Source organism: Lagopus muta, chromosome 20 (assembly GCF_023343835.1).
Source record: "Lagopus muta isolate bLagMut1 chromosome 20, bLagMut1 primary, whole genome shotgun sequence".
NCBI lineage: Eukaryota > Metazoa > Chordata > Aves > Galliformes > Phasianidae > Lagopus > Lagopus muta.
Window position 1 is genome coordinate 740,073 of NC_064452.1, and position 23,787 is coordinate 763,859.

A 23,787-nucleotide genomic window follows, 5' to 3' on the forward strand; every position below is an offset into this window, starting at 1 on the left:
AAGTGTGGGACAGCAGAGACAGAGAGAGGACAGAGGAGGTTCATAGCAAGTATGTGGATGTTATTTAATGCTTTAACAAATTCTTTGCTTCTGAAGTTTTGAGGTGAGGTGCAGAACGAGGTAACTTCCATCTCCATTTAGAAAGCTCTCAATAAGCCCAGGACTCTCTGAGCTCCGGGCTTCAAATAAGTCCAACATAGGCAACAGAAGTAAGTTCTATATTTTAAAGTGTTAGTGTGTGCCTTGTGCTTTCAGGAGGAGTATTGCAGCACAACGCATTTGCCATGTGTTTAACAAAATAGATGTATTTTCTTGCCAAGAGTACTGGTGAAGTGGTCCCCTCTGGCTTTAGGGTTTAAAATGCAATTGAGTGTTACATCACAGTTGTCTGGAGCTCTGAATGGTCTCTGTGCTTGAGTTTGTCTTCACTGAGATGGGAATACTTGTTGACTGAGGAAAGGAGGGAGGGAAGTTTCTGTTGCTTTTCAGGGAAAAGATTCTTGGACTATTCACTGATGAAAGACAAATGCTTTAAAAACAAAAAGAACTTCAAAATCTTGACTAAAATATAAACAAATATAATAAAAATGCACAAGTCATATACTGTGTTGCACAAATCCCAGGTTAGGATGTGCTCTGAGGCTTTCAGCAGGAGGCAGCTGATGATGCAAATGCCTCTGGGCTGGGTTTGCTGCTCTTCTTTGGGAAAAGGCATTGCCTTGGGTTGGTGGGAGCTGTGCTGCAGGGCTGGGATGTAATAATATAGCCAGTCAACAGTGAGCTTCCCTTTGCAGCTGGTGGGATGTAACCTTCATGCTTGAGGTTTAGGGTTTTGTTTTGGTTTGTTTTTTTTTGTATTTTAATACATGACCTCATCCTTCAAATTTAATTGATAATTACATTCATTATTTCTTTTTCTTTATGAAAAGCAAGAAGGCTCAACTTATCTGAAGGCTTTTACTGTTTGTGTATGAAAGATCTAGATAAGATGGATGAAATGTAAAGCTGTGCTTTAAAGTGCACTGTCCTTTCCTCTGCAGGGCAGTACAAGGCTGTTGTTATTTTTGGAGTAAAGCTGTTTGGCAGCAGCACAGTGACCCTGGGGTTAACGGATTAATTAACACAGCTGAGTAGCGCTGGCTGGAGCTGGGGCACACACAGGGGAAGGACAGCGGGCTCTGGGGCAGGAGGCAGCTCCCTCTTCTGTGGCAGTGCGTGGCTGCAGGTGTGCAGCCTTCTTGCAGCTGTTGGTGCTGATCAGTGCAGGCTGAGTCCTGTGGTGATGTGGGCGTGAGGGCTTTCTGCTGCTTCCTGGCAGCACAGGGGGATGAATTCCTCCAAAAACAAACTGTGTGGTGAGCTGGGAGCTGAGAAGAGCTTTCAGCAAGGTAATGTTAAGACCCCTTTTACTGAAGCTCGTTGTGTGGTATCCTAACTGAATGACCTGATCCACCAAGAGCTCTGCTCAGAGCTCAGGCCCTGCTGTGCCCCCTTGGCTTTGCTGAGCAGCTCTGAAGTGCTGAACTTGCCCAGCCTTGCTCCCAGCATAGTCTAATGCTCTGAGAAAAGTCAGCGTTGGAGTTCCTCAAGCCAGGTAACTTGGCTCATTGTAGCAGGTGGGGAAGCTTTCTGGTGCGTGCTGAGCAGCTGCAGTGCTGCTGGGGCTGTGAGGAGTGGTGGGACCTGGAATTGTGCAGTGGGATGGGGAGCTGCTGAGAGCGGGCACTGGGTTCTCAGTGCCATCCTGGTGCTGTTTGATGCCATTTGTGGTGAGAATTCCAGTGATCATAGCAAAAAGGAACTTGAACAGCATCTCAGTTCCATCTGTTAAGGAAGTTGAAGAAAGTTTGCCAGCTGTCCTGCAGCTGAAAGGCTTTTGCATCTGACTTGTAAGAGGAAACAAAATGATCCTTGTCTGCAGGAAAGGTGTGCTGTTAGAATATCAGCTGGGCAGATGTCAGTGATAGCTCAAAGCAAATGGCCACAACTTGAGTCAGTGTGGGGAAAGGGGCTGATGGGGGTGACATAGTGCTTTTTTCTGAGGACTTGCTATCACAAACAAGGCTCCAAAAACAATTTTTATTCCTCCCTGGCTGGGCTTTGCAGGACTACAATAATTGAGGGGGAAAAAGATGAGAAAAAAAGAATGAGCTGCTTGTGCTTTAGTTTGGCTACAAGTGTGTGTGTGTGTGTGTGTTGGGGGGGGGGGAGGGAGAGAGAAGGTCAAACCACAATTCTGTAACGCTTGCTTTATCCAGAGCAAAGATTTATTTGCTGAGAAGATTCCTATGTATCCAGTATTTTATTAGCATAATGTGCACTTTTTTTTTCCTTGCTGGTTGCATAAACTAATACAGCAACGGTTGTTAATACTAACAATTTTTAATTTAATAGCAATTCTGGAAGACACTCTGATAGAAAATATTTAAAAAAAAATTTACTGTACAAAGTTTACAACACATTTGAAAAGAAAAACGTGTCAATTTTCACCATATTACAGACTCCATTTACATTCACTATTGACGTGTGGCTATTGTAGCAGCATTGTACAGCCAGCTTCACATTTACACCTCTACAACAGGACAGGCTTACTGTGCTTCGTGCCTCACACCAGCACATGAGGAGACACTTGGCCATAAAGCAGTGACCCAATGCCTGCTGCTCAGCTGTGGCAGAGAGATGGAAGCGCCTGATTTCATTCACAGCTGTACAGCTGCACGGCTCTGTTTGACTTCCATGTGCCTTACACAGCTGACTGCAACACATTACCCCAGACAGTAATTGGCCCTGCTCTCTGGTACGCTGGGTTTTGCTTTTAAGAACCATTTATGGGATTTAAACTCAAAACCAAGGAAGACTCAGACTGAATCTCAAACTTCATGATTTAAAGGCAAGTTTTGAAACCCTTCCTGCAGCAGGATGGCACTCCATCAGCCTGCAGTGCTCGTGGGTCAGCTCCATCTGCTTTCAGCACACTGCAAAGTGAAGCACCAAGGGACAGGCAGCCCTGCTGACACAGGTGTAGCTGCCTTGCTGGAAAGCAGGGTCAGCACAGCATTCTGCCTGGAAACAGCCAGGGTTTGAACCTCACATGAGGGCAGTCACACAGGAAGAACAACGTTTGGTTTTTAATTTTATTTTGTTGTAAGCTGGATAGCCTTGTCCAACCAGCCATCCTGTAGGAAAAGATTGAGAAGGTCGTGCTTTCTCAGCATTGTTCTTGCACATTGCCACAGCAGCATTACTGCTGACAGCCAGGTGAGCAATCACTCTTTCCTTCCCACAATGAAAGCTCTGGGTTTCCCAAGTGAGACAGGAATAGCAGTGAGAGCATGCTGTGGTGCAGAGGGGCTGCTCAGACCCGATGCAATGTGTGCATCCAGCAGCAGCTTCTGCTCTCCCTAAGGCAAGGTACACTGCTGCCCGTGGGTTCATAACCTTAACGTTGCTACGAAGCAGGTTTCTCCTGGCTTTTACTGCACTGTCAACACTTAAGTGGTACTCGTTGGAAAACAACCTCTGTTTAAATCTGTGACAATGTTATTGTGAGAGAGCAAACAGTAGCAAGGCTTGAAGAGAAAGCAGGTGGTGGCTAAAAGGGCACTGTGTGCTGAGGGGCCTATTTGCTTTTCTGAGGTGGTAAGAGGGAGGTCAAGAGAACCGTATCTCCATGCTTGGCTACCACCAAACAAATTCTGTTTTATATTTGAGGCACATATAAAATCACCATAGCACAGTGAAGGAGTAGTTGGAGTGAAGCCCTCTGCTCAACAGAACTTCTTTTTTTCTCCATTTGATTTTCTCCAAGTCAGCTGCCTGTAACCAAACTGAGTGCCTATCACTTCATGTGCCTTGTGGAGGACTTCAGAGCTTTTCCCTCTGTAATCTACATTATAAAGCCTTGTAATGGTGGCAAAAGATAGAAAAGAGGCATGTAATGTACTAGTGTGACTGGAGAGATGAAATTCGGTGACTTTCAGGTAGTCCTAATGAACTACCTTAAAAATGAAGCAGTGTAAGGACAGAAGGGCTCCTTAATGTCCACTGCATAGAGTTGTCCTGCTGCCCTGGCTGACAGGCAAAGGCAGAGGAACAAGAATGGGAGGTGTGATGGAACATTTAATGCAGCTTGCAATTCATTTGCAAGTGAGATAATGCATCTGTTACCTTAAATGCAGAAATAAGCTGTGTCCTTTATCAGTCTGTGTATTGCACATTGTAGCATGTGGTTTCCTTTTGATTTTGGGGGGCTAGGTTTTTTCTTGGTCTTAACCTTTGAAACGGGTCTTGGATTGACTCAGGTTCTCTGGAACAAAATGTAACTTTCCCAGCTGCAAGGGTTTTGCTGTTCTTAGTTTTCCTCAGAACTGCTGAGTCCTAAATTTCTTGAATTCTTGCAGACTTATCTGACTGTCTGGAGGAGTGTGTGTGCACACGGGAGAGAAATGACTTTGAGTCTCTTAACAAGCTCTGTGTATCAGAACAGTATGTTATACATTGTTAAGGGATGGCTTTTTCCCTTGATTTTCTTCTCTCCCTGGAGCTCTATCTAGTGAAATATGTTCTTCTACAAATGAGATTGCCATCAGGGCAGCAAGGGGTGAGGTCTGGCAGTGCTCTGGTTCAGGGAACCAAACGGGTTGTGCCTGAAGCTTCCCAGCTCACCTTCTCCAGGGGCAGCCTGCTGGGGTGGCCCTGCCTGAGCGGGGCTGAAAGCGGATGGACCCAGAGGTCCACTGCCACCCCAACCAACCCGACGCAGTTCTGTGGCAGGGCAATTCAGCTTTTCTTGTGAGTTCTGTGTTGAAGTGCTCAGTTCTGTTTCAATGAGATAACTGTATGTTTGACAGCAAACTCCCTTGCAAGAAACAGATTTTTACTGCTTTAACTTAATTCAGGGTAACCCAGAGCTTGGACCAACCTGCAGAAACAAACCGGAGTGATCACAAACTGAATTATCAGTTTGGATAAATCACAATGCAATAGATAAATTTTACCTTAACAAGAGAAAAACAATTTAAAACTCCCATCTCCTTGTATGAGATACGTAACCATTCTGAAACAAAGCGGTTCCACTTGTCTTAGGGAAAAATGCACTGAAGGCAGAAGATCATTCCTAGTTACACCACAGACGCAAAAAGGAACTAGAAGGAGGTTGGTTTCTCTTTGTGCTAGTGGAATGGCTGTAGTTAATTGATTCGCTGTTTATTGTGTTTAAAAAATATATAGTTCACGCAAAAGTATCATGTAAACATTCTTTAAATAACTGCTGGTGCTCAGGCAGAATTCACCCTTTGCCAACAACAAAGGACTGTTAATTGATGGTCGTGTGGCTTTCAGCTGTGGCTGCACCAGTTTCATAGCTTGGAAAATTCAGTGAAGATTTCTTTGTGTGTAAGTAGGTAGACATTATCACAAGACAACCACACACCATGCTATATCTTTTGATTACTTGGTTCCAGGATTCCCAAGCCAAATCTCTCAAAACGCAGGACAACTTTGCTACTGTTAATGCTGAAAAGAGTGGGGAAGGAAAGGAGAAAGGAGGGGAAAAGAATTATTTATTGTTGTTTTTTTGTTGTGTTTTTTTCTCCCCTACAACGCTGCAGTCATATAAAAGTAAATGGGTTGGGCTCTGCTCTCATGCAGTGAGAGATCACCCAGCAGTGTTTAAAAATTAAGCAGCAAACATTTGAATTTATTCATGCTAACCTCATTAGTGAAAGCATATGGCTCAAATTGGCAAAACAGGAGGCTTTTAAGTACCTAACCTAAGGTGGGTAGAAGACTGACATAAATTTGGTTTCGTTGAAATAGAAATGGAGAAAATAATTACTTATTTAAGAGGAAGGGGCATTCTGACAAGGTACATCAATTGCTTTAAAAAACACATCTGCTCCTCTTTATAGTCTAGAGAAAGTGAATAAAGATATCTTCCCATCCACCCTTAATCTGTTAGCAGAGCTAGAAATGTTTTCACTTCAAAATGCCTTCCTCCACGTATGTGGTTGGTGGCAGCAAGGCAGGGAGCATGAAGGCTTCCAGCAGACCCTTTCCAGGGCAGTGTGCAGGCGTCTGATTTTGAGAGAATGACATGTAGGTGTATTTGTCCTCACTGAACACAGTAAAAACCTCCCTGGTTCCTGCTGCATGTCTGCCTCTATCCTTGTCCTCTCTCCAGTGAAACAATTTTTTTTTTAAAAAAGGAATGAAAAAAGATCTTTTACAAAAAGGCACACATTTGCAGTGCTGCCTACAGTTCTGCAAAGTCAGGCATTTTGCTGAACCAGAGATGTAAACAAAAGCAAATCACGGAACTCAAAACACTGGATTTGCGAGGAAAGGAGAAGGAGGAACTGAAGGGCTTCCCTACTTTCCTTCTCTTCTGCTAAGTGCTGTAGCTGATCCCAGTTTTGGATGCAGCTGCTGGTGGTGCGTTCACAGGTAGGCTGAGGGACTGCAATCTGCCCTGAGCACAGCGAGGCATGTCCTCCTTTCTCTGCACCTGCTGTGTGCACCCCTGACAAAGCTGACCCTTGGTTCGATGCAGGGCTGGATCCGGCTCTACAGCAGAACCAACCCACTCTGTCCCTTAACTCTTGTTGGTTTGCAATGCAAGTGAAGTGTTTGCTTGTTGGCTGTGCCTGTGGAAAATGCACCTGTTGAGTCAAAAGCCATAGCCCAGCACTGAGGATGACAGCCACCACCTCAGCAGCTAGGAAACTTCCCCTGTCTGCCTCCTGAGGCTTGTAGGCCACAACTGCCAGCGTCAGCCAAAGCCCAGCCTGTTGCTGCCCACACCAGTCAGGGCAGAGCGCCAGCTGCCTGCCAGGAGGAAGCTGCAGCCTGCTGCCGTGACTCAGAAGTGAAAGGTGCCGCGTTGTTAGACAGTAACTTCTTGCAGGCAGGAGTTGTTATTCAAGCTAACAGCCCACGCCAAGCAGAAAAAGGCAGAAAAGGAGAAGTCGGATAAAATGCTGATTATGTCCATGGGTTAATTTCGTGGTTTGTTTTCATTTTTTTGAATGGAAGGTGATTGTCCAAGTTGCTGGTTAGGATACAACACAGGGAAGCATGCAAGGTGGAACCCATTATTGCACCAGTAGTTACAACCTACAAAGAAATATGGGAGGGAGGGGAAAAAGACACCATGAGAGTTAGTTTTCAGTTATTTTAAAATAAGCTCTTGAAAACTACCAACTATAAAGCTTACAGCAGAGTCAGGCAGGGGGTTAGTGCAGTGTTTCTCTAAGGAGTTGTCAGAAGGGATGTGATTTCAGTAGGTTTTGCATCTGGTCGCTGGTTGACACTGATATACAGTGCTTTTTAAGTGTGACCTGAATATAATCTAGTTTGCAGGAGACAAAAACCAACTGAGCTGCCTGCACTTTCACTTCAGTGAGCACTAATTCAGCTGACAATGTTGATACTTAAAGTACTTCTATTACATGCTTTCAGCAGAGAAAAAGCAATAATGTATGCAAATCTACATGAACCACTTGCAGTAGGAGCAGAGGATCTGACTACACAGGGGAAAAAATAATTTGGGTCGCTGCTCCATAAGGCACAGTTCCACAGGCTGTTCAAGAACTCCCTCTGGAAACACTAACCCAAAATAATCACTTGGCAGATGTGATTATGGAAATGAGCACTCTTGTGAACCAACTGCCCAAATGGGAAGCATTACTTCAAGTAATTTCCAGTGTGATGTTAGGGGACAATGCAGGACCCTCTGACAGTCTGGGAATATTTAGGCAGCCCGGACTCCCAGTCTGCTCTATGGTGTCTGACTAGGTGGACTGAAAGATACCAAATTGGCTGTGGGAGTCAATGATCCAACACAAGTAGATCTGGTGGTATGGAAAAACGAGGGCATGAAAGTGTTGATGCAGAGCCATCATGCTGGAGGGCTTTACAGCAAAGGGCTGCTGTAGGAAAGGAAGAACTTTAACAAAGGATGCTGCCATATCATGTGTATCTCCTGACAAAAGAATTGTTGTCTATAAAACAATTTGAACTCCATGATCCTCCTCTGAGACAAAAGATGATTTGTTTAAAAATATTGGGGTTAAGTTACCTTTCAAATCCAAGAATAAGAGACCCTCACTGATCATCGCACTCTGCAGCTTATCACACTGACCAGATTCTATACCTGCCTTTTGTACTGACATCCTTCTCAGCACTCTAAGCACAGCATAACTTGCTCTCTAACTCCCAATATGCAGAGGAGACAGATTTAAATTTACAATGCTTTAGGTCTGAAGAGGAAAAAGAGCTGTTTCTCTTCATTTATGAATGATGGAACTTTGAGCTCAAGTTCTGTTGGTTTCTCGTTGGATACTTATTTAGAGGAAAAAAACTTAAAAGAAAAAAAAAAAAATCAAGACAACTGAAATCCTCAGACTGATGCTGTAACTGATCTGCTGGAGTAAGGAGGGAGCAGGGCACAGAAAGACACCTTACCTCCCACCTACAGTCACACCCCAGTGCACAGCAGAAACTGATGATGCAAAGAACTGCCACATCTAAGGATCTCCCTGTTTTTCATTGTATCTTTCTAAAATGAGTGCTGTGATATATTAATGTATCTAACACATGGAAAAAATAGTAGACAATTCTACTTATCGATGAGTGGATAGTAAGCATTCAACTTTTGCTGGTAATAGTTTTCTTTTGTATAAAGATGAGGCCATCTTTTAATGTTGTTAGACACTATAACAAGAAACAAAGGGTGAAATCTGCAACCAAACGCCCAAATAAAGCACACACCAAGGCACAAAATGCCAAGACAGTCAGCATACAGGTAAACAGAAGCATTTGTTTAGTGATGAGAATGTATTACAGGAAGATCGTGAAGGGTTATGGTAAGGAAGGGGTAGATTAAACATCAAAAAGGGAAAGAAAAAAGAAAATATTAGAGGGTCAGTTGAAGAAAATATACACCAAAGAAAGATGGGCACGGTTCACAAGTGTCTGGTCTCCCCCTGACTTTGAGGCAAGCGAAACTGGGATCCCTTATTGTCTGAGTGATGGGTATTCATGATGCCAGAGACAAAAGGTTTTAGTCCTATGGCTTTAGGCAAGTCTATTCTGACCTGGATTTAGTTCCAAATTCTGCTCTCATCTATCATAACAGATACCATAGGGACTCTCCCAGTTTTGGCCGTGTACAGATGCTTGATCTTGTGATACTTTTCTTTCCCAGTTCAAACACAGATCCTAAATTGGAAAGTATCATGATCTGGCTAGGATTTGTGCTGCTACTTCTCATCTTTCCTTGATCCAAATCTTGACATGATTCCAGCTTATTCAGTCCAGAAGTAACAACTTGTCCCTAGCTGTCAATTTACTGCTTTTGCCAAGCAATTTAGAGATTCTGAAGATTTTAACATGTTTTTTTTTTTTCCTCCAGAGGTCAACTAGATTGAGTAAAGTGCTCCAATCCTTTATCTGTCTATGAGAACTGGGCTGCCTTCCCTACAGGGGGGGAGGGTTTGCATTTTTTCTCTTTGTGCTCCTTGAGGAAGGTTGCTACATTGAGGCTCTTCCATAAGTTGATGATTCAGTTTAAAAGGGAAATGGCAGCATGTTCTTCGGTGGTTCCCTTCCTCATTCAGTACCAGCCATTAAAAGGAAAGCTCTAATCACTTTCAGGTCAGTGTGGGCACTTTCCAATAACGTTGGTAGATACTGTCAGAAGCCTGAACAAAGCTGGATAAATGATCTACAGGAGGGAAGTGAATATGTTGAAGTAGGAAATTAACTGTCTGAAGTGCATGCACATTTAATTGCATAATTTCCTAGCAACTAGAAAAGCAAAACAGCACACTGTTACTCTGCTGTTAAAAGTATGACAGACCCCAGGAAGGCAAAATTACACAGGAACAGTTGGTTAGCAAATTCTGAGCAGCATAAGTGTTAACCACATGTTAACATGTACATGTTAGACCACAAGTACTCACTCAGCAGACTTCCAGAAGTGCCCTGGGTGGGAGAGCCGACGATTCAGTTTTGGCAGTTTTTCAAGCATATCCATGAGGACAGTGAAGCTAGGTCTCTCACTGAGATCAAATGACCAGCACGCTGAGAGAATTTCCTGCAAAGGATAGTTAAGGCTCATTATTTCCACTTAGTTCACACGTCAGCTGTGCAAACTGATTGATGGAGCAGTGCAACTTGAGGCAGCCCAGCAAGAGCTACTTTTTAAGCAGTTGTTTTGGTCATTCTTAAAATCAGTGTCCTGTGTACCAGTGGATGTCACGTCTATATGACAATAATGGGAAGAGGCTGGTACCTCATTCCAATCTGCTCTCTCTCCTGCTCTTCATCTTTAGAATTATAGTAAGAGTAAAATAAGCAGCTCCCTCTTCTACAGCAACCCTGACAAACAGCTTTTTGGAAGGACTCCTGCAGCTGATGTACCTACATTGATTTCTTTCCCCAAACTAATAGTTGCAAGGATTTGTTTCACTCCTTCACCACTTCCAATCTGCCAGATGAGTGCCTCAGCAGGCTGGTTCTTGAAGGGCCATTCTCTTGCTTGGAGCTCGTACCACACAGTCCTGCAACATAAACAGACAAATCAAGCCTTTGCCTGCTCTTAGGATGCAAAACTCTGACAGAATCCCATTTTTTTCAGAAAGCTCTGAAATGTAAATAAGGCTGCAGCAAATCCCTCCCAGCCCATTCACCCACCTTCCCCTCAAACTGTCACACCCACACCTTTCGCAGTAGGTGAGGGAAATGCAGCTCAGCTGAATCCTGTGCCTGACAGAAGAGTGGCAAGGCTCAGGTCTAAAATTCCTATCTCATTTAGAAAGTTCCTGTGATACTCTTTAGGTCTTCTTCCCTTACCCAAAGGCATAGATATCTGCAGCTTTGGAGAAAGGCAGCCTGTCTTCATCTTTCCCAGGGGCCATCTCGCGAACAATTTCAGGGGCCAGGTAGCATAACCAGTCATGAGGCAGCTTCAATTCATTCTCTCTCCTGAGTTCAAAGGAAAAGTCAGACTGAAACACAGTATTAATTAAACTAAGAGACAGCACTTGGCGCATATCTGTGGTTTGCCTAATGCTGTGACTCTTCTTAAATGTTTTGGCTTGGCTAACGTGTTCTTTCTAATTTTCTTGCCATGTTAAAAAACACATGCCAGTGTTGGCCTGACTTTCCAGCTCATCCTTGGGCTTAAAATTGTTTTTGTTCCGTGTTATGAGACTCAATTCACAGCTGTGTGCCACTGGAAGTGTAGAAAGGCCTCTACTTTAAAAAAGTGCATTCCAAAACACACATAGTAAAGGACCCAGATCTCCTCTCCTGCACTGTGTGATGCACTGAAGTGTGTCCCTATTAGATTGTTTTTTATCACCCCAGAAGTGTGCCATGCACTGAAACTTCCACCTACCTTCCTTCCTGAACCACACCCGAAATTCCAAATAGTCCAAAGTCAGTGATCACTACTTTTCCATTGTCATAAAAAACGTTCTTGGATTTCAGATCCTTGTGTACAATCCCCTTTGCGTGAAGATAGCCCATGCCCTGGAAAAAAAGTTTGTATGCAGAGATGTAAGTTTTGTCTTCTTTACAAGCCTCTGATTGGGCATGTCTTTCTTTCTAATAAGTGTTTACTCTATTCACTCCAGCATAAACAATAAGTGGGGATACAGCAGCTTCCTCCTCTGTACAGCAGGGTTGCTGGGAGGGTACTTCTAATTGAAGCAGTGACTGTGAACTTCACAACTCTGCATAAGTGTTTATGTGTATGAACAAGGAACAACTGACACAAGCTTGCTCAGTAAATTCCTAGGATGCTTCTGCCAGCAAAGAAAACAACAGCTTCAGAAATGCTATTTCAATTGAGCAATACTGAAAACAACTATGGAAAACTGCAAATCTGGAAGATAATGTCTGCTTCAGAATGCATCAACATAGTTGTAGTTACTAATAAAAGAGAAGAGACTGGGAAGGACATGCATTTCTTCATGGTTGCATTTTATCAGAATTCTCCCTTCCCAACCCCAGATAAGCAAAAGATCAATTTCTGTCCCTACAGGTCTTCAGCTTACTGCCCACTGAATTAGCAGTTTTCCTTCCTCCAGTTTCAAGTTTTTCCCTGCTGCAGCATCCTGCAGTAAGGCTTTTGGACATACAGACCCTCCCCAGCTGTGCAGCCTCTTGACATTTGCTGAGGTACTGCCCAGAACGCAGATGTCTCTGATAGCACGGCGTATGCTTACCTTAATGATCTCCTGTGCTATCTGCCTGGTTTTGTTAATATCCAGGGATATCTTGGGGTCCCTTACAAATGAATGAAGTGTCCTTCCTTTGCAGAAGCTATAAGAAAGAAGAATAAGAGTCCTAAGAAGTCTCTTTTAAACACTGCAGGAACATAAAAATGACCACTGGATGCTCAAATAGTACTCTCATCACGTGGACAGAATCAGTCTTCTTCCCTCTGCTGAGCAGTGCCATTTTCAATGATGTAAATGGCTCAGCTGACACCCGTGTGGGTGAGCACAGTCACAGCTATTGCTGCCATCCAGTTATTGCTAAAGCGTGTTCAAGCGGACGCTCGTGTGTTTCCGCAGCGGCCCTGATCTCGTTATGCTCTTCTGACAAGTAAGGCCAGTTTTCAAAACCTGAGCACCAGCTTATGCTGAGACTGCAGATTGTTTTATCCCACTTTAAGAATTCAAAAGACTTTAAGAGATTAAAAAATAAGAATTAAACTGCCAATAAATAAGCGCCCTAAGCAGAGACGCCTCTAATATCCAAACCTCCAAGCAATAGAAGCTGCATTTATGTCTTCTACCTTCAGACTACAGAAACATTACATATTCATTTATAATTCATGCATATTTTATAAACATGCATTAAATATTTGTTATGCAAGTATATAAATTACAAATATGTTTATAAAAATTTACTCTATATTATTACTATTATGAATGGATAAGCACGTGTAGCATTGCTAACAGAAGTTGCTGTATCCTTACCTGGTAATGATTGCTAAATGAGGAGGGTTCATGCACGCTCCCATGAAAAGCACCACGTTCTCATGCCGGGTCTGTCTGTAATTCATCACCTCCTTTTTAAAGAGCTTGAGATGATCCTGATTGTTCCCATCTATCTCCAGCAGCCTGATGGCCACTTCCCCGTGCCATTTTCCCTTGTGAACCTTTCCCCATCGTCCTTGGCCGATGGGATCCCCCAGTTCGATCTGTTCGAAGGGAATGTCCCATTCCTGCAGGTAGACGCTGGTCTGGCTGGGTTTGCGGTAAATCATCCCTTGCAAGTGCGGCCTTCTGTTTGGCAGATCTTCCACTTCGTCCTCATCGTCTTCAGGTTCTGATTTATTACTCTCAGGTTCTTCCACCTGTTTACAGAAAGAGGAAGGAAAAGCATGCAGAGAGGTCTGTTCTGAGAGGACTCGGGTAGGTTTATCTGACTACAGATCTAGAGATCTGTTCAGAGGACAAAGTCATCTGAGAAGGCTATGAAAAGGCATGCGCCTCCTCTGGGGAAATGGCTCAAGAACCGCCTGAGAAACAACTGCAGGCCACTGAGCAAACCAAAGATTTGAGAAGTATCACCTTAGCCCAATTAGAAACAGTTACTTTTTGGTACAAGTGTTTCATTGTTTCAGCCTGGCAACAGAAACCACCAACTGTCAGAGCAGATCTTTGCAGCATAGACAGCTGAGTGCGACTGAAGGCAGAGATGGTCTACAGTCAAGGCATCGCAGCCAGGAGCTTCTGTTGTGGTACAACATGGCCTTTGGGGTTACAAAAGAGGTATAAAAGGGGAAACCATTAAGCCTACCTCTGCCTCATGTTTAATTCCATCTGTCTCTGGCTGTTCTTTAGCACTAAAAGAGAAGACAGATTTGTAGTAAGAAATAAATAGGGTGCAGATAGGAAAGCAGTATAGTCAATCAGATCAAAGCACAATCAGTGCTCTACTTAACAACTAGGCACTTTCTAAGATTACTTTGGCAAATAAGAGACAAAGACTTTGAAGTGATTCTCAGTGTTTAAGTGGTAGGAATTTACTGGCAGTGGTATGTCTGCATTATTGCTATGTGTTCCAGTAACAGATGCTCCTATTCCCAGTACTACAGAAATACCTATGGAGTGGTCAAGCAATTTTGAGTGTTAGGTATGTAGGTTAAAAACATCAGCACACCCTACAATTCAGATCCCTACAAAGATGGTAGCTTGCCAGGCTCTTCCGTGCTGTTTCAATTGTGAAACCATTTACCTTCTATTTCATTGGACCTTCTTGATCTGGGAACATGCACATACAGCCATAACTGTCTATCTGAAGGCACAGTCCCACTTAAAAAACATTTTCAGTTTTACAAAACCAGAAATACCAGTACCACTCTTGTTGACTGAAATGATCCTGGAGGAGTTTTCAGATGGTACATTCAGCAGGCCACTGGTTTCAGTTATAACAATGCCTTCACACTGACCTGAAGTTTATCAGGTTAACACAACATAAATAAAACAAGCAGTACTTACTTTGTGTCTGCAGTGGGTTCTGGAGGCTGTGCTGTTTGTGCAGGACTGGGAATTTCTGGAAAGTATGAAAATTATTATACATATTTTAGACTTCCCTTATAGATCAGAATATTCAGCACTGCAGTAACGGCTGTTTTACATGCCTTTATATCAACCAGTCCCAGTTTTCTTAACATTCACTTATCTGTAACATTTTGCAATGGCTGTCCTCATCTGTGAGCTGCTCACACCCTTTTAAATGGCCTTCAGCAATCAGAAATACTTGAATCCAGATGCCCCAGTTCTGCAAGGATTAATCTTTATTGCAGGCCATGCATTCCACCCACACTTAGTATGACCAATGTCACCAATGCATAGGAAATTCATCTTGGGCTGCAAATTCTTGCAAAATTTAGAGTACAATACTCTGTACCTCGCAACCTACATCACCAGTTCTCATTTTGGAAATAGACAAGCTGTTTCTGAGGATTCATGAACAGTGAGCAAGAAAAGATGTTGCACGTATGAATAATGTTACATCATTTTTAAATCCCATAGGCAAGAACATCAATTCATAAAGGTGAACTCAGCATTCCTGAACTGACAGCATCCATATTCTAAGCATATAATCCAAAAAGACAGCCTTAACAAAGGAACACAGCTGTGAGTAGAATCTCACAGAAGTCTATTGCTTTATCTGTTGTATTGGACAGACTTCTTTTCAGAAGCAGAATTATCATTCTTGGGTAGCATGCAGAAATTTATATACAGTTACTTTCCAGCAGCAGAAGGCAGTTAGTAGAATTAAAACTGTCAACTCACCTGGGAAGATAAACTGTTGTCTATGCTGAATATAGTAGGCAGCTTTTGTTTGGTTAAAAAAAAAAAACAACAAAACACAAGGAAAAAAAAACAACACAGAAAAAACAACAAACAAGTTAGAGGATCATCAGTAAGTGCCACATTTGCGTTCCATGAATTAGTCCCAGCTCACTGTTGGGAAGCAGATTAGTTGATTATCAGTCTGCTTTAGGGGTGAATTTCAGCTCATGCGTTTTTGGAAGGCACACGAGTGCTGTGTTACCAATAAGCAAGCAGTCTGGTGGGAAAACAACCCATTCAGACATCAAGTGGAAGAAGCAAACTCAGAGAGCCCAGGGATGCTAACAGGCAGGCCCAGGCAAAAGCTGGTCTTTCAATCCTCTCTCATATCATCAGATTTCCCAAGCTGCATGCAGAGAGGCTGAAGCTCAAGAGCTATTGGCAAGTTTTAATTTCACTTAATTTGAATTACTTGTCCTAATACAAAGTAACTGCAGTAGAATCCTTGCACTAAACTGGCATTGCTTCTGCTCCTTTTAAGAAGGCTAAAACAGCAACTTTCACAGGTGAGAAATTTTCTGCAAAACATAGCAGTATTTAAGGCCAGATGCAGCGCCTGTTCAGCACCGTGTGACTTCATTTCCAGGTAGAAGGAATTACATTTATTCTACTATGAAAGCCTTGCCTCCATCAGCTCTGTTAAAGACAGCATATTTGAGTCCTTAATCTGTGAAGTATGTAAATTCTTCACCATGCACACCTGTCTACACCTTAAAAGCCAGTGTTCATTGTTGGTTATCTTTCGGAAGGGACCAATAAAACTGGTTCATGCAAGTTTTCCTTTTAATATTTTGTTCCAGTGATGAACTTACGATTTAAAGCCTCTGGTGACCAAAAGCAGCAGGCAGCATGCATTTTATGATACAGTAACAAAAATGAGGAAAAGAATTCCACTTCCTTTAAGTACTCATCAAAAAAGAAAAAAAGAAAAAGAAAGTACGAAGATCACATTGTGTAAGAAAGGTACCAGAACTCCTCAGTAATTTCTGTCCTGCAAAAGTATCTTGACTTAAAACCCTGTAAGAACAGACTGCTTCCTTTTATCAGATGACAAGAAAAAAATTTTCAAACCTTGAATAAGACTTAACTATCTATTCAGAAACCTGAATCTACTTGTGAAGTCTTGGTTAGCCTCCACAGAAACCTTTCTCATCTTGGCAGAGTTCTCCAGAAAAAGATGAGTTTACCTGGGAAGTTAAATCGTCCGTCTCTCTGGCCCATAGGAGATAAGTTTGGGGGAGGTGTTGCACTGGGAGGGTTGGAAGACTGGAAAGGTGCTGGAGAAGATGGCGTGGAAGAGGTTGTAGAAGAGGGGTTACTGCTGGAGTCCAGATGATTTATTGCTGGTGGGTGCTCCTGGAATGCAAGAAAAGTCACTAATGAGTACATAAAAATATAGAGTTTCCATCAATGTTTAATGAAACGAGGAAGGCTGTCCCTAGCCTCAAACACAACACAGTTTCTCTGAGTGAGGCAGAGGCTCAAGATGTGCACAACCAATGTTTAACAAGGAGGAAAAGTCATTCTAAAGACTCTTTGCAAAGTGAAAGCTAAAGTGCCATTCTTGTTCCAGCCAGTAAGGTACTACTGTGACCTCTCCTTATTGTAGCTCCTCGCTGACTTTGAGGCAGAAGATTCACATCAGTCACTACGTACCTTTTTAGTGACTGCTTTGGGAAGAGTTCCAAACTGTGGTTCTGTTGGTCTGTCTACTGGATTGTTGATATCAGAAGGGACAGACTCTGTTCTCCTTATTTTGGTAACTGAAAAACAGGTTGGAGATGAGACGGAAAAAACACTTTAATCAGACTTATTATTCCTGTGATGCCATCAGCTACTTGGATGTGCTAATAATTTGTAGTAAACTTACTGGGAAGGAATGATATTCTACAAGCAGGTGCCTCTTTAGTACACTTGTTGTGACATTTCAATCTGAAAGAGAAACGTTAAATAGCACTTTTTCTTTCCCATAAAGAAGCCTACCCTTAATTTATACTATTTATGCGAATCTTCAGGAGGATTCTGGAAAGTTCTAAGCCCCAAAGCAGGTCCACGTGTTATGTGAAGAATCCCGTTATACGTATCATTAGGCTAACGAAAGTCAGATAGATACCCTAGCATCTGATTTATTTCTAATAGATTTATCTTCACTTATGACTATCTTGAGACAGGGAACTGTGAAAACTTCAGCCCTCTGGACTGAAAATCCAGAGAATCAAAACCAAATCTTTGTTGCTGTACAGGAATTCAACTTCCAGGACAAGATTTGCCTATGGTCAGGAAGGCTCCCAGCCTAAATACTGGTATGCCAAAGCAACCCACTGCCAGTTTGACTGAAAAAAGTAACGCCACTGTTAACAGTGCATCACATCTTGAGATATTTGTTAGACAGACTTGAATGAATAAAACCTGAACCTCTTATGTAAAAGATCATCTTTGTGTGCTCACCTGCAGTACTTACACTTCACCCCAAACATCATACTTTTCTGACAAACTTGGCAAATCTGAGATAACCAAGATTTCGTAGAGAACCTAAGCAGAAGAGAGGGGAAAAATAAGTTAACTGTGCCTAAAGAAAACTACATTTTAGCTGCAGACTCCTTTAGCATTTTCAGAAAAGGGCAAGTGGTGTTATGGAAGACTTCCCACTTTTCTGATCAATAGCAACTTAAAGAAGGCTAGCACTGATTCTGCTGGACTCTGGCTAGCCTGAACATCTTTACAAAGCTGGGACCCAATTTATAGTGCGTGCAGCGATGGTGGTAAGACTATTAACCCTTTTACTAAAAAGAACTGATGGGTTTGTTTGGCATTAGTACTAACTGTCCCAGTTTTGGTCTGGATTTGGGAAGGGGGCATGCAGGAAACTGCAAAGGAAGAAAAAGGAAATGCTTTTTCCATGAAGGGAGGAAGGAGCAGCTCCCTTTTGTTTTTAGCAGCAGAAGCACTTTAGAAAAGGCACTGTTGCACATTTCTTTTAGTCAGTCCTTTCACCCAGGACACAAGCCCCAAACAAAACATTACTGCTGTCGGTACACCAGTCACTGAGGAATCACAAGTCAGTTAGCTTTGGACAAAGGATTTCATGAGCTGAACACATCAGAGATATTAAAAACAGAAGGAGCTGAAATACAGATTCAAGGTTGAACTTGACAAACGAGGCACCTGACCCAACTTCAAGCCCATCTTTACTACTACAAACACACTGAATATGATGCTGTTTTGGTCTGACCTTTCCATTTATTTCCTTTGTGGTTCCCACAGAACCTGTTGCTTACCTGTGTGTTACAGCTAAGCCAAAGTCTCTTCGTACCATTTGAGGGGATCCTTGGGAGAGCTCTGATGGAGAACAAAGATCTTTTAGGGAAGCATTACCCTCAGGCACACTTACTGTGTCGATGTAAACACTGTTACAGATAAAAACTAGTAGCCATGACTTCTCTAGAAGCACAGCTGAGATGGATTTGCCTTGTGCAGTAAAACTACGAAGACAGTAGTGTTTTTCATACTGGGGCAATGTAAACTAAGATTTGGTGTTAGAATCATCATTCTTCCTTCCTTGCATTAAAATCTTATGTATTATGTTTAGGGGTTAAGTAAGCCCTAGGCCATTCTCACAACCAAGTGGAAAGTCACACAATAGCTTATTCCCAATTGGCTTTCCACCGAAACCATCATCCAGTTTCCAAGTATTCAGTAGATTTCAGTGTATTCTTTTATACTGTAAATTATTATCACCATTTTATAGACAGAACCAAGTGTGGCCGAGAAGAATAAAAAAATTTAGCTGGCATAACTTAGCTAGCCAATACATGCAGAAAAGAAGAGCTACAGTCCAAAATTCCAGTCCAGTGCTCCAGTGGTTATACCAAAAAACTTCCTGGCAGCTCTCAAATATTAAGACTGCCATACTTCCTGAATTAAATCTGTCATTTTGCAAACTGGGAGAAAACAACCCATAGCTATCAGCACAGCCTCAAGACGGGACACTGTCAATGCTTACAAAAGCCAGTCTCTCTCTTTGACCCTAGGTGGCACCAAATTCTTTTTTTTTTTTTTTTTTTTTTTAATAATTACTCCAGTGAACTTTTGAGGGCATCTGTTGTCTTCAGCATCTCACAATAGGCTGGACTGACTAGCTGTTCTTCCAAAGAATACTGTTGAGTAAGTGCGGACATCCAAACCACAAATGTCTGCATTAATCATCGTAACGTAAGTTACAACAAAAGTTATAAATTCTGCAATTTAATGGGGCATAAGAGAGCCCTCAGTATAATTTTTAAAATAGACTATGTGCATAGAAGCACCAAAAATCTTAATTTAACATTTTCTTATGCCTTTTCAATTCATTATATAAATTCCATCACTCCGCAGAGAGAAATGCTCCCATTTCTGCTTACATTTTCATTTTACAATTTTCTCTTTGTACTTTTTCATTTTTGAAAGTAATTTCGGGGATTTGCTCTAAGGACTACTAGAGAAGTGTGTGGTCCTTATATAAACTTCCATGCTGCACAGAATGGTGAGGCACTTTCCTAGAGCTTCTAAGTTACGAGTTCTGTGTCTAAGAGGCAGCTGCACACAGCCATGTTCAGTAGCATTAAAACACCAAACGTGTCGGTGTGTAAAAGCACAAGTCCTTGTCCTGCAGACCCTTAAATGTGTGAACAGACTCATCAGCAGAGGAAGTACTCTAGATTTAGGAACGTGCTGAAGCATTTCTCAGAAGGTCACACACGAGTGTGTATTTTCATCACAGAGACACTAGGCAGTGAATATCTGAAGACAAATGGTTAGATCTATTTCTAGTACCAAGGGACCAAATCAGCTCTCAGAAGTCAAAGACAAGCAGTTACACACAAACTCCTTGTTTTAGCCCTTAAACATCAGCATTCGTTTTTCCTGCTTTTGTCATCCAAAGAAATACCAGGTACAAAGACCCTGTAAGCATCCTGCAATTCTTCACAAAGGTAACAGGAGCTCTGGAATGCAAGGCCTTATTAAGGGCTTCCACAGGCTGGACAGAGGTGACTGTTCTGCAGGCTGTTGACAATGACAGGTTCTTCTCTCCCCATCAAGGAAATACAGACAAACCTGTAAAAATCTCTTACCGAACCTGGAGAACAAGAAGGAAAAAAAGCCTGGATCAGTCAAAAATAAATATTTAGCCTAAGAGTACCTGTCTTCATGCAGAGGCATAGCTGTCACATAGATAGGTTTTCTTAAAGCTCACACTAGCAGCTAAAATACATCCTAAGATAAAATGTAAAAGGCTACCAGCTACCTGACCTGAGAGGAACATTTATGGGCAAAAGAGAATTACAGGATATGGAAATGACTATTAGATATTTGAGAAAAAACTGGTTGGGGCCTTTTCATAGCAGCAGTCATCCCAACCTCCCAGGAAGGTGCAATTTCAAATAAGGAAACTATTAGCAAGCCAGTTTTGTGGTTATCCTAGAATATCCCACTGATACTGACTGTACGACTGCAGTGAAACCACAGCCAGCAACTGGCCACCAGCATCAGAACTGGAGCACCGAATGCCTGTTGGTGTGAAGGCAGCTCTTCAGTGCCCTAGGGGGAGGAAGTATCGTGCTTACTTTATTGGAGGAACATCATCTATCCTGTTTCCCAGCTGTGATTCATGGGACTTGCTCCTTGTGAGGGTTGGAAAATTAGGTAGCAGCTGAAAAACTTTCCGGCAAGGGGGAGGAGGAGTCCGTGGTGGCTTCAACTTGTGCCGTCTCTTGGCTTGAGGAGTGGCTGGGGGAGTGATGGTGATGCTATGAGGAGTCCTTGGTGCTAACTTTCCACCGTGTGCAGGGAAGGCAAAAGGGTCCAGGAGGTTATCTGCATAGACAGAAGGTCCGTGACTCGAGGCAAAGGAATCTGAAGATGAGACTGTAGACACCGACACCGATCGTGCCTGAGGGCTGTTGCCCTTGGGAAGGTTCAGTGCACTGTGAGTCCACGTGGGTGCAGAGGAGCAAGGGCACTCAGTCGTGCTTGTAGAGCTGTTCTCTCGGCGTGCTTCAGAAAGATTCATCAGCACGTCATCTTTTAACTCCCCACCTGTTCAGCAACCATAGCAATGGTAGGTTTAGAAAGAAAAGAAAACAAAAATGCTGGCACACAATGCTGCATGCTGCAGCTTTAGGCTTTGAGGTGTTTTTTTTCCCCTTCTTTGCATCTAGTCAAGTAATTGCTTCTCTCCTAAGGTCCATCTATGCCATCAGCTAAAGTTAACCTTTAAAACAAGGACTGCATCAACTACCCTTTCTTCATATCTCAAATTCTAAACTAAAATACATTTTAGTATTCTAAAAGATTCTAAGATAGGTTGAATTTTAACAGATGAAGTGGTAGTTATATATCTAGGCTTAAAAAAAAAAAAAAAATAACCTCTCAAAACACAGATTTTTATATATTTTTTTAATGAAAAGAGGAACATTAATACAAGTGCACCTGAATTTGGGCTAGATGCCAATGCCTTCTGAACAATGGCTGATATTGCTACATACGGATGGGAAATATTTGACAATGCAGGACAAAAAAGATTAGAAAAAAGGAAACATGAAATTGAACTGTTTGTTGGCTTTTCCATTAACTAATCTTTATGATTGGTGAATGATACAAGCTGTCATAATACCAACAGGAAACAACACCTTTCCAGATGGGTAACTGTTAGAAAGAAAGACCTGATGCACAGGAATGCCAGTATGCTGGTATGCCACGTCTGATACAAATGGAATTTACAGTGCTTTGAAGGTAGACCTGGGAAGGTGGCAGGGGAAGATGGTGAAACAGCACTCTGGGAATCTTGAGGTTGTTCTTAAACAATTTGGTCAGATCCGCTGGACACGTGCATTCCTAATTAAACAGACAGTATCCTTCTTTCCATAATTTCAGTGTAAATCAAAGTTCTTTCTAGCTCTTACATCTGCTACTGGAATTTGGCTAATGATTTAGAAATTTCCAGTCAGAAAAATAGCAGGAAGGAAGCAGCTTTAAAGAGGAGTCAGTCAATTGGCACCCTGCAAGCTATGCAGTTATAAAGGGTTGTCAGAGCAATGTTAGGCTTTTCCAAAGAATTAAGCTGAAAAACACCCAGGTTTCTGAGCTACATCATATGAAACAGAATTAGCTTCTCTCTGAGCTGGCAATATCTGGGGAGAGGAGTTTGCATTTGTTAGGTCCAGGATACTAAACAATGAAAGATTCACTGCAGCATCAGACCCAACTCTGAACACAGAGGGAACAATCATAGTCTGTTGAGTTGGAGAGTATTTCTACATCCATTTATTTCCAGAGGTGAAAATACTGTCAGAAACCAAATCTCATTCATAGCTCTAGATGCATTTGATTGCTCTAATTTCATGCAGATCCAAGAGCCATCGCCTGACATCAGTTATAGCACATAACCAAAGACACAAAGGTTTCTGTGGATTGCCTCAAACGAAAGGAAGAAGGATGCAATCTGGGTTGCTGAGAAACTAATTCCACAGGAAAAAAAGCAGTCTTATACCTGATTCAGTCACCTTCCTTAAACAGCTCAGTGCCCCATTGAGTCTGGAGCACTCCTCATCTCTGGCGCCACATCTCTTCATCGTTTCTTTCACCTTTGATTCATTCATTTCAAGTAAGGCATCCAAGGTTAGCTCCTCTGGTATTCTCTGCAGGAGAAAAAAAGGTCAATGTAGTTTTTTATTCCTACCTATAATAAGACTGTCATCTTTGTTTCTGATGCAAAGTAGTGCCACTGTCTCGCTGCCTGGTCTGACTCACGATTACTCACTTGGTAGCGAATCTCGTAGGATCAGTGGGTCAGTAGTGATCGCACAGCAGCAAGTGCTCAGAATGTGCTCTCCGTTCTCTCTACACCGAGAGATCAGGCACATGCTTGAGTGTGCTCTGTATCACTAGGATGCCATTGTCCTTCTCCAGTATTTAAATCAGGATTAGAGCTGACTGAAATATTCTTCTTTCCTCCCCCTGTGGAAAGTTTTCACTCAGTATTTTTTTAAAGTTACTAATTACAGTTATCTATATCATTAAAACAAAGCGGGCCAAAAATCTGAAGAAAAAAAACCCTGCAAACTGGCAAATATTTGGTTTTAACTGGAGAAATGAAAAGTTCAGACAGTGTGGAAAATGGCTTCTTTCATCAACGGCAAGAATGTTTTGATAAAGAGATACTGATGATCTCCTTAAGCAATTTTACTTTCATTGGAGGACCAGCCTTACTGATACCCTGCTTAGAAACATACTTGTGTGTCTTAATACACCACACCCCCAAAAAGATAATCAGGCAGACACAGAAGGTACAGGATTGTGGAAAGCATGAAGTGATCGGATGTTCCCTGACAAAGTTAAGCTGTATTGCCTCTCTCCTCCCTCATTCAAA

The 23,787-nt window shown here is 42.3% G+C and overlaps 1 protein-coding gene across 3 annotated transcripts in view; it reads right to left on the reverse strand.

Annotated features, from left to right (window-relative positions):
• Positions 1–2,241: 2,241 nt before the first annotated feature.
• KSR1 (kinase suppressor of ras 1) overlaps positions 2,242–23,787 on the reverse strand; it is a 56,718-nt gene continuing 35,172 nt past the window's right edge. The window contains exons 3-20 of one of the 3 annotated variants that reach the window (XM_048966736.1): positions 22,909–23,056; positions 20,984–21,455; positions 20,492–20,496; positions 18,659–18,719; positions 17,829–17,912; positions 17,251–17,312; positions 17,037–17,143; positions 16,568–16,736; positions 15,321–15,362; positions 14,520–14,574; positions 13,819–13,864; positions 12,993–13,372; positions 12,234–12,330; positions 11,402–11,535; positions 10,855–10,986; positions 10,427–10,562; positions 9,963–10,096; positions 2,242–5,514 (exon numbers count right to left, since the gene is read on the reverse strand). In XM_048966736.1, the coding sequence (XP_048822693.1) occupies positions 5,436–5,514; positions 9,963–10,096; positions 10,427–10,562; positions 10,855–10,986; positions 11,402–11,535; positions 12,234–12,330; positions 12,993–13,372; positions 13,819–13,864; positions 14,520–14,574; positions 15,321–15,362; positions 16,568–16,736; positions 17,037–17,143; positions 17,251–17,312; positions 17,829–17,912; positions 18,659–18,719; positions 20,492–20,496; positions 20,984–21,455; positions 22,909–23,056 (2,343 nt within the window). In that variant the 3' untranslated portion in view covers positions 2,242–5,435. Of the gene's footprint in view, positions 5,515–9,962; positions 10,097–10,426; positions 10,563–10,854; positions 10,987–11,401; positions 11,536–12,233; positions 12,331–12,992; positions 13,373–13,818; positions 13,865–14,519; positions 14,575–15,320; positions 15,363–16,567; positions 16,737–17,036; positions 17,144–17,250; positions 17,313–17,828; positions 17,913–18,658; positions 18,893–20,491; positions 20,497–20,983; positions 21,456–22,908; positions 23,057–23,787 lie in introns of those variants that run through there. The other 2 variants (XM_048966737.1, XM_048966735.1) reach the window with 2 other exon arrangements.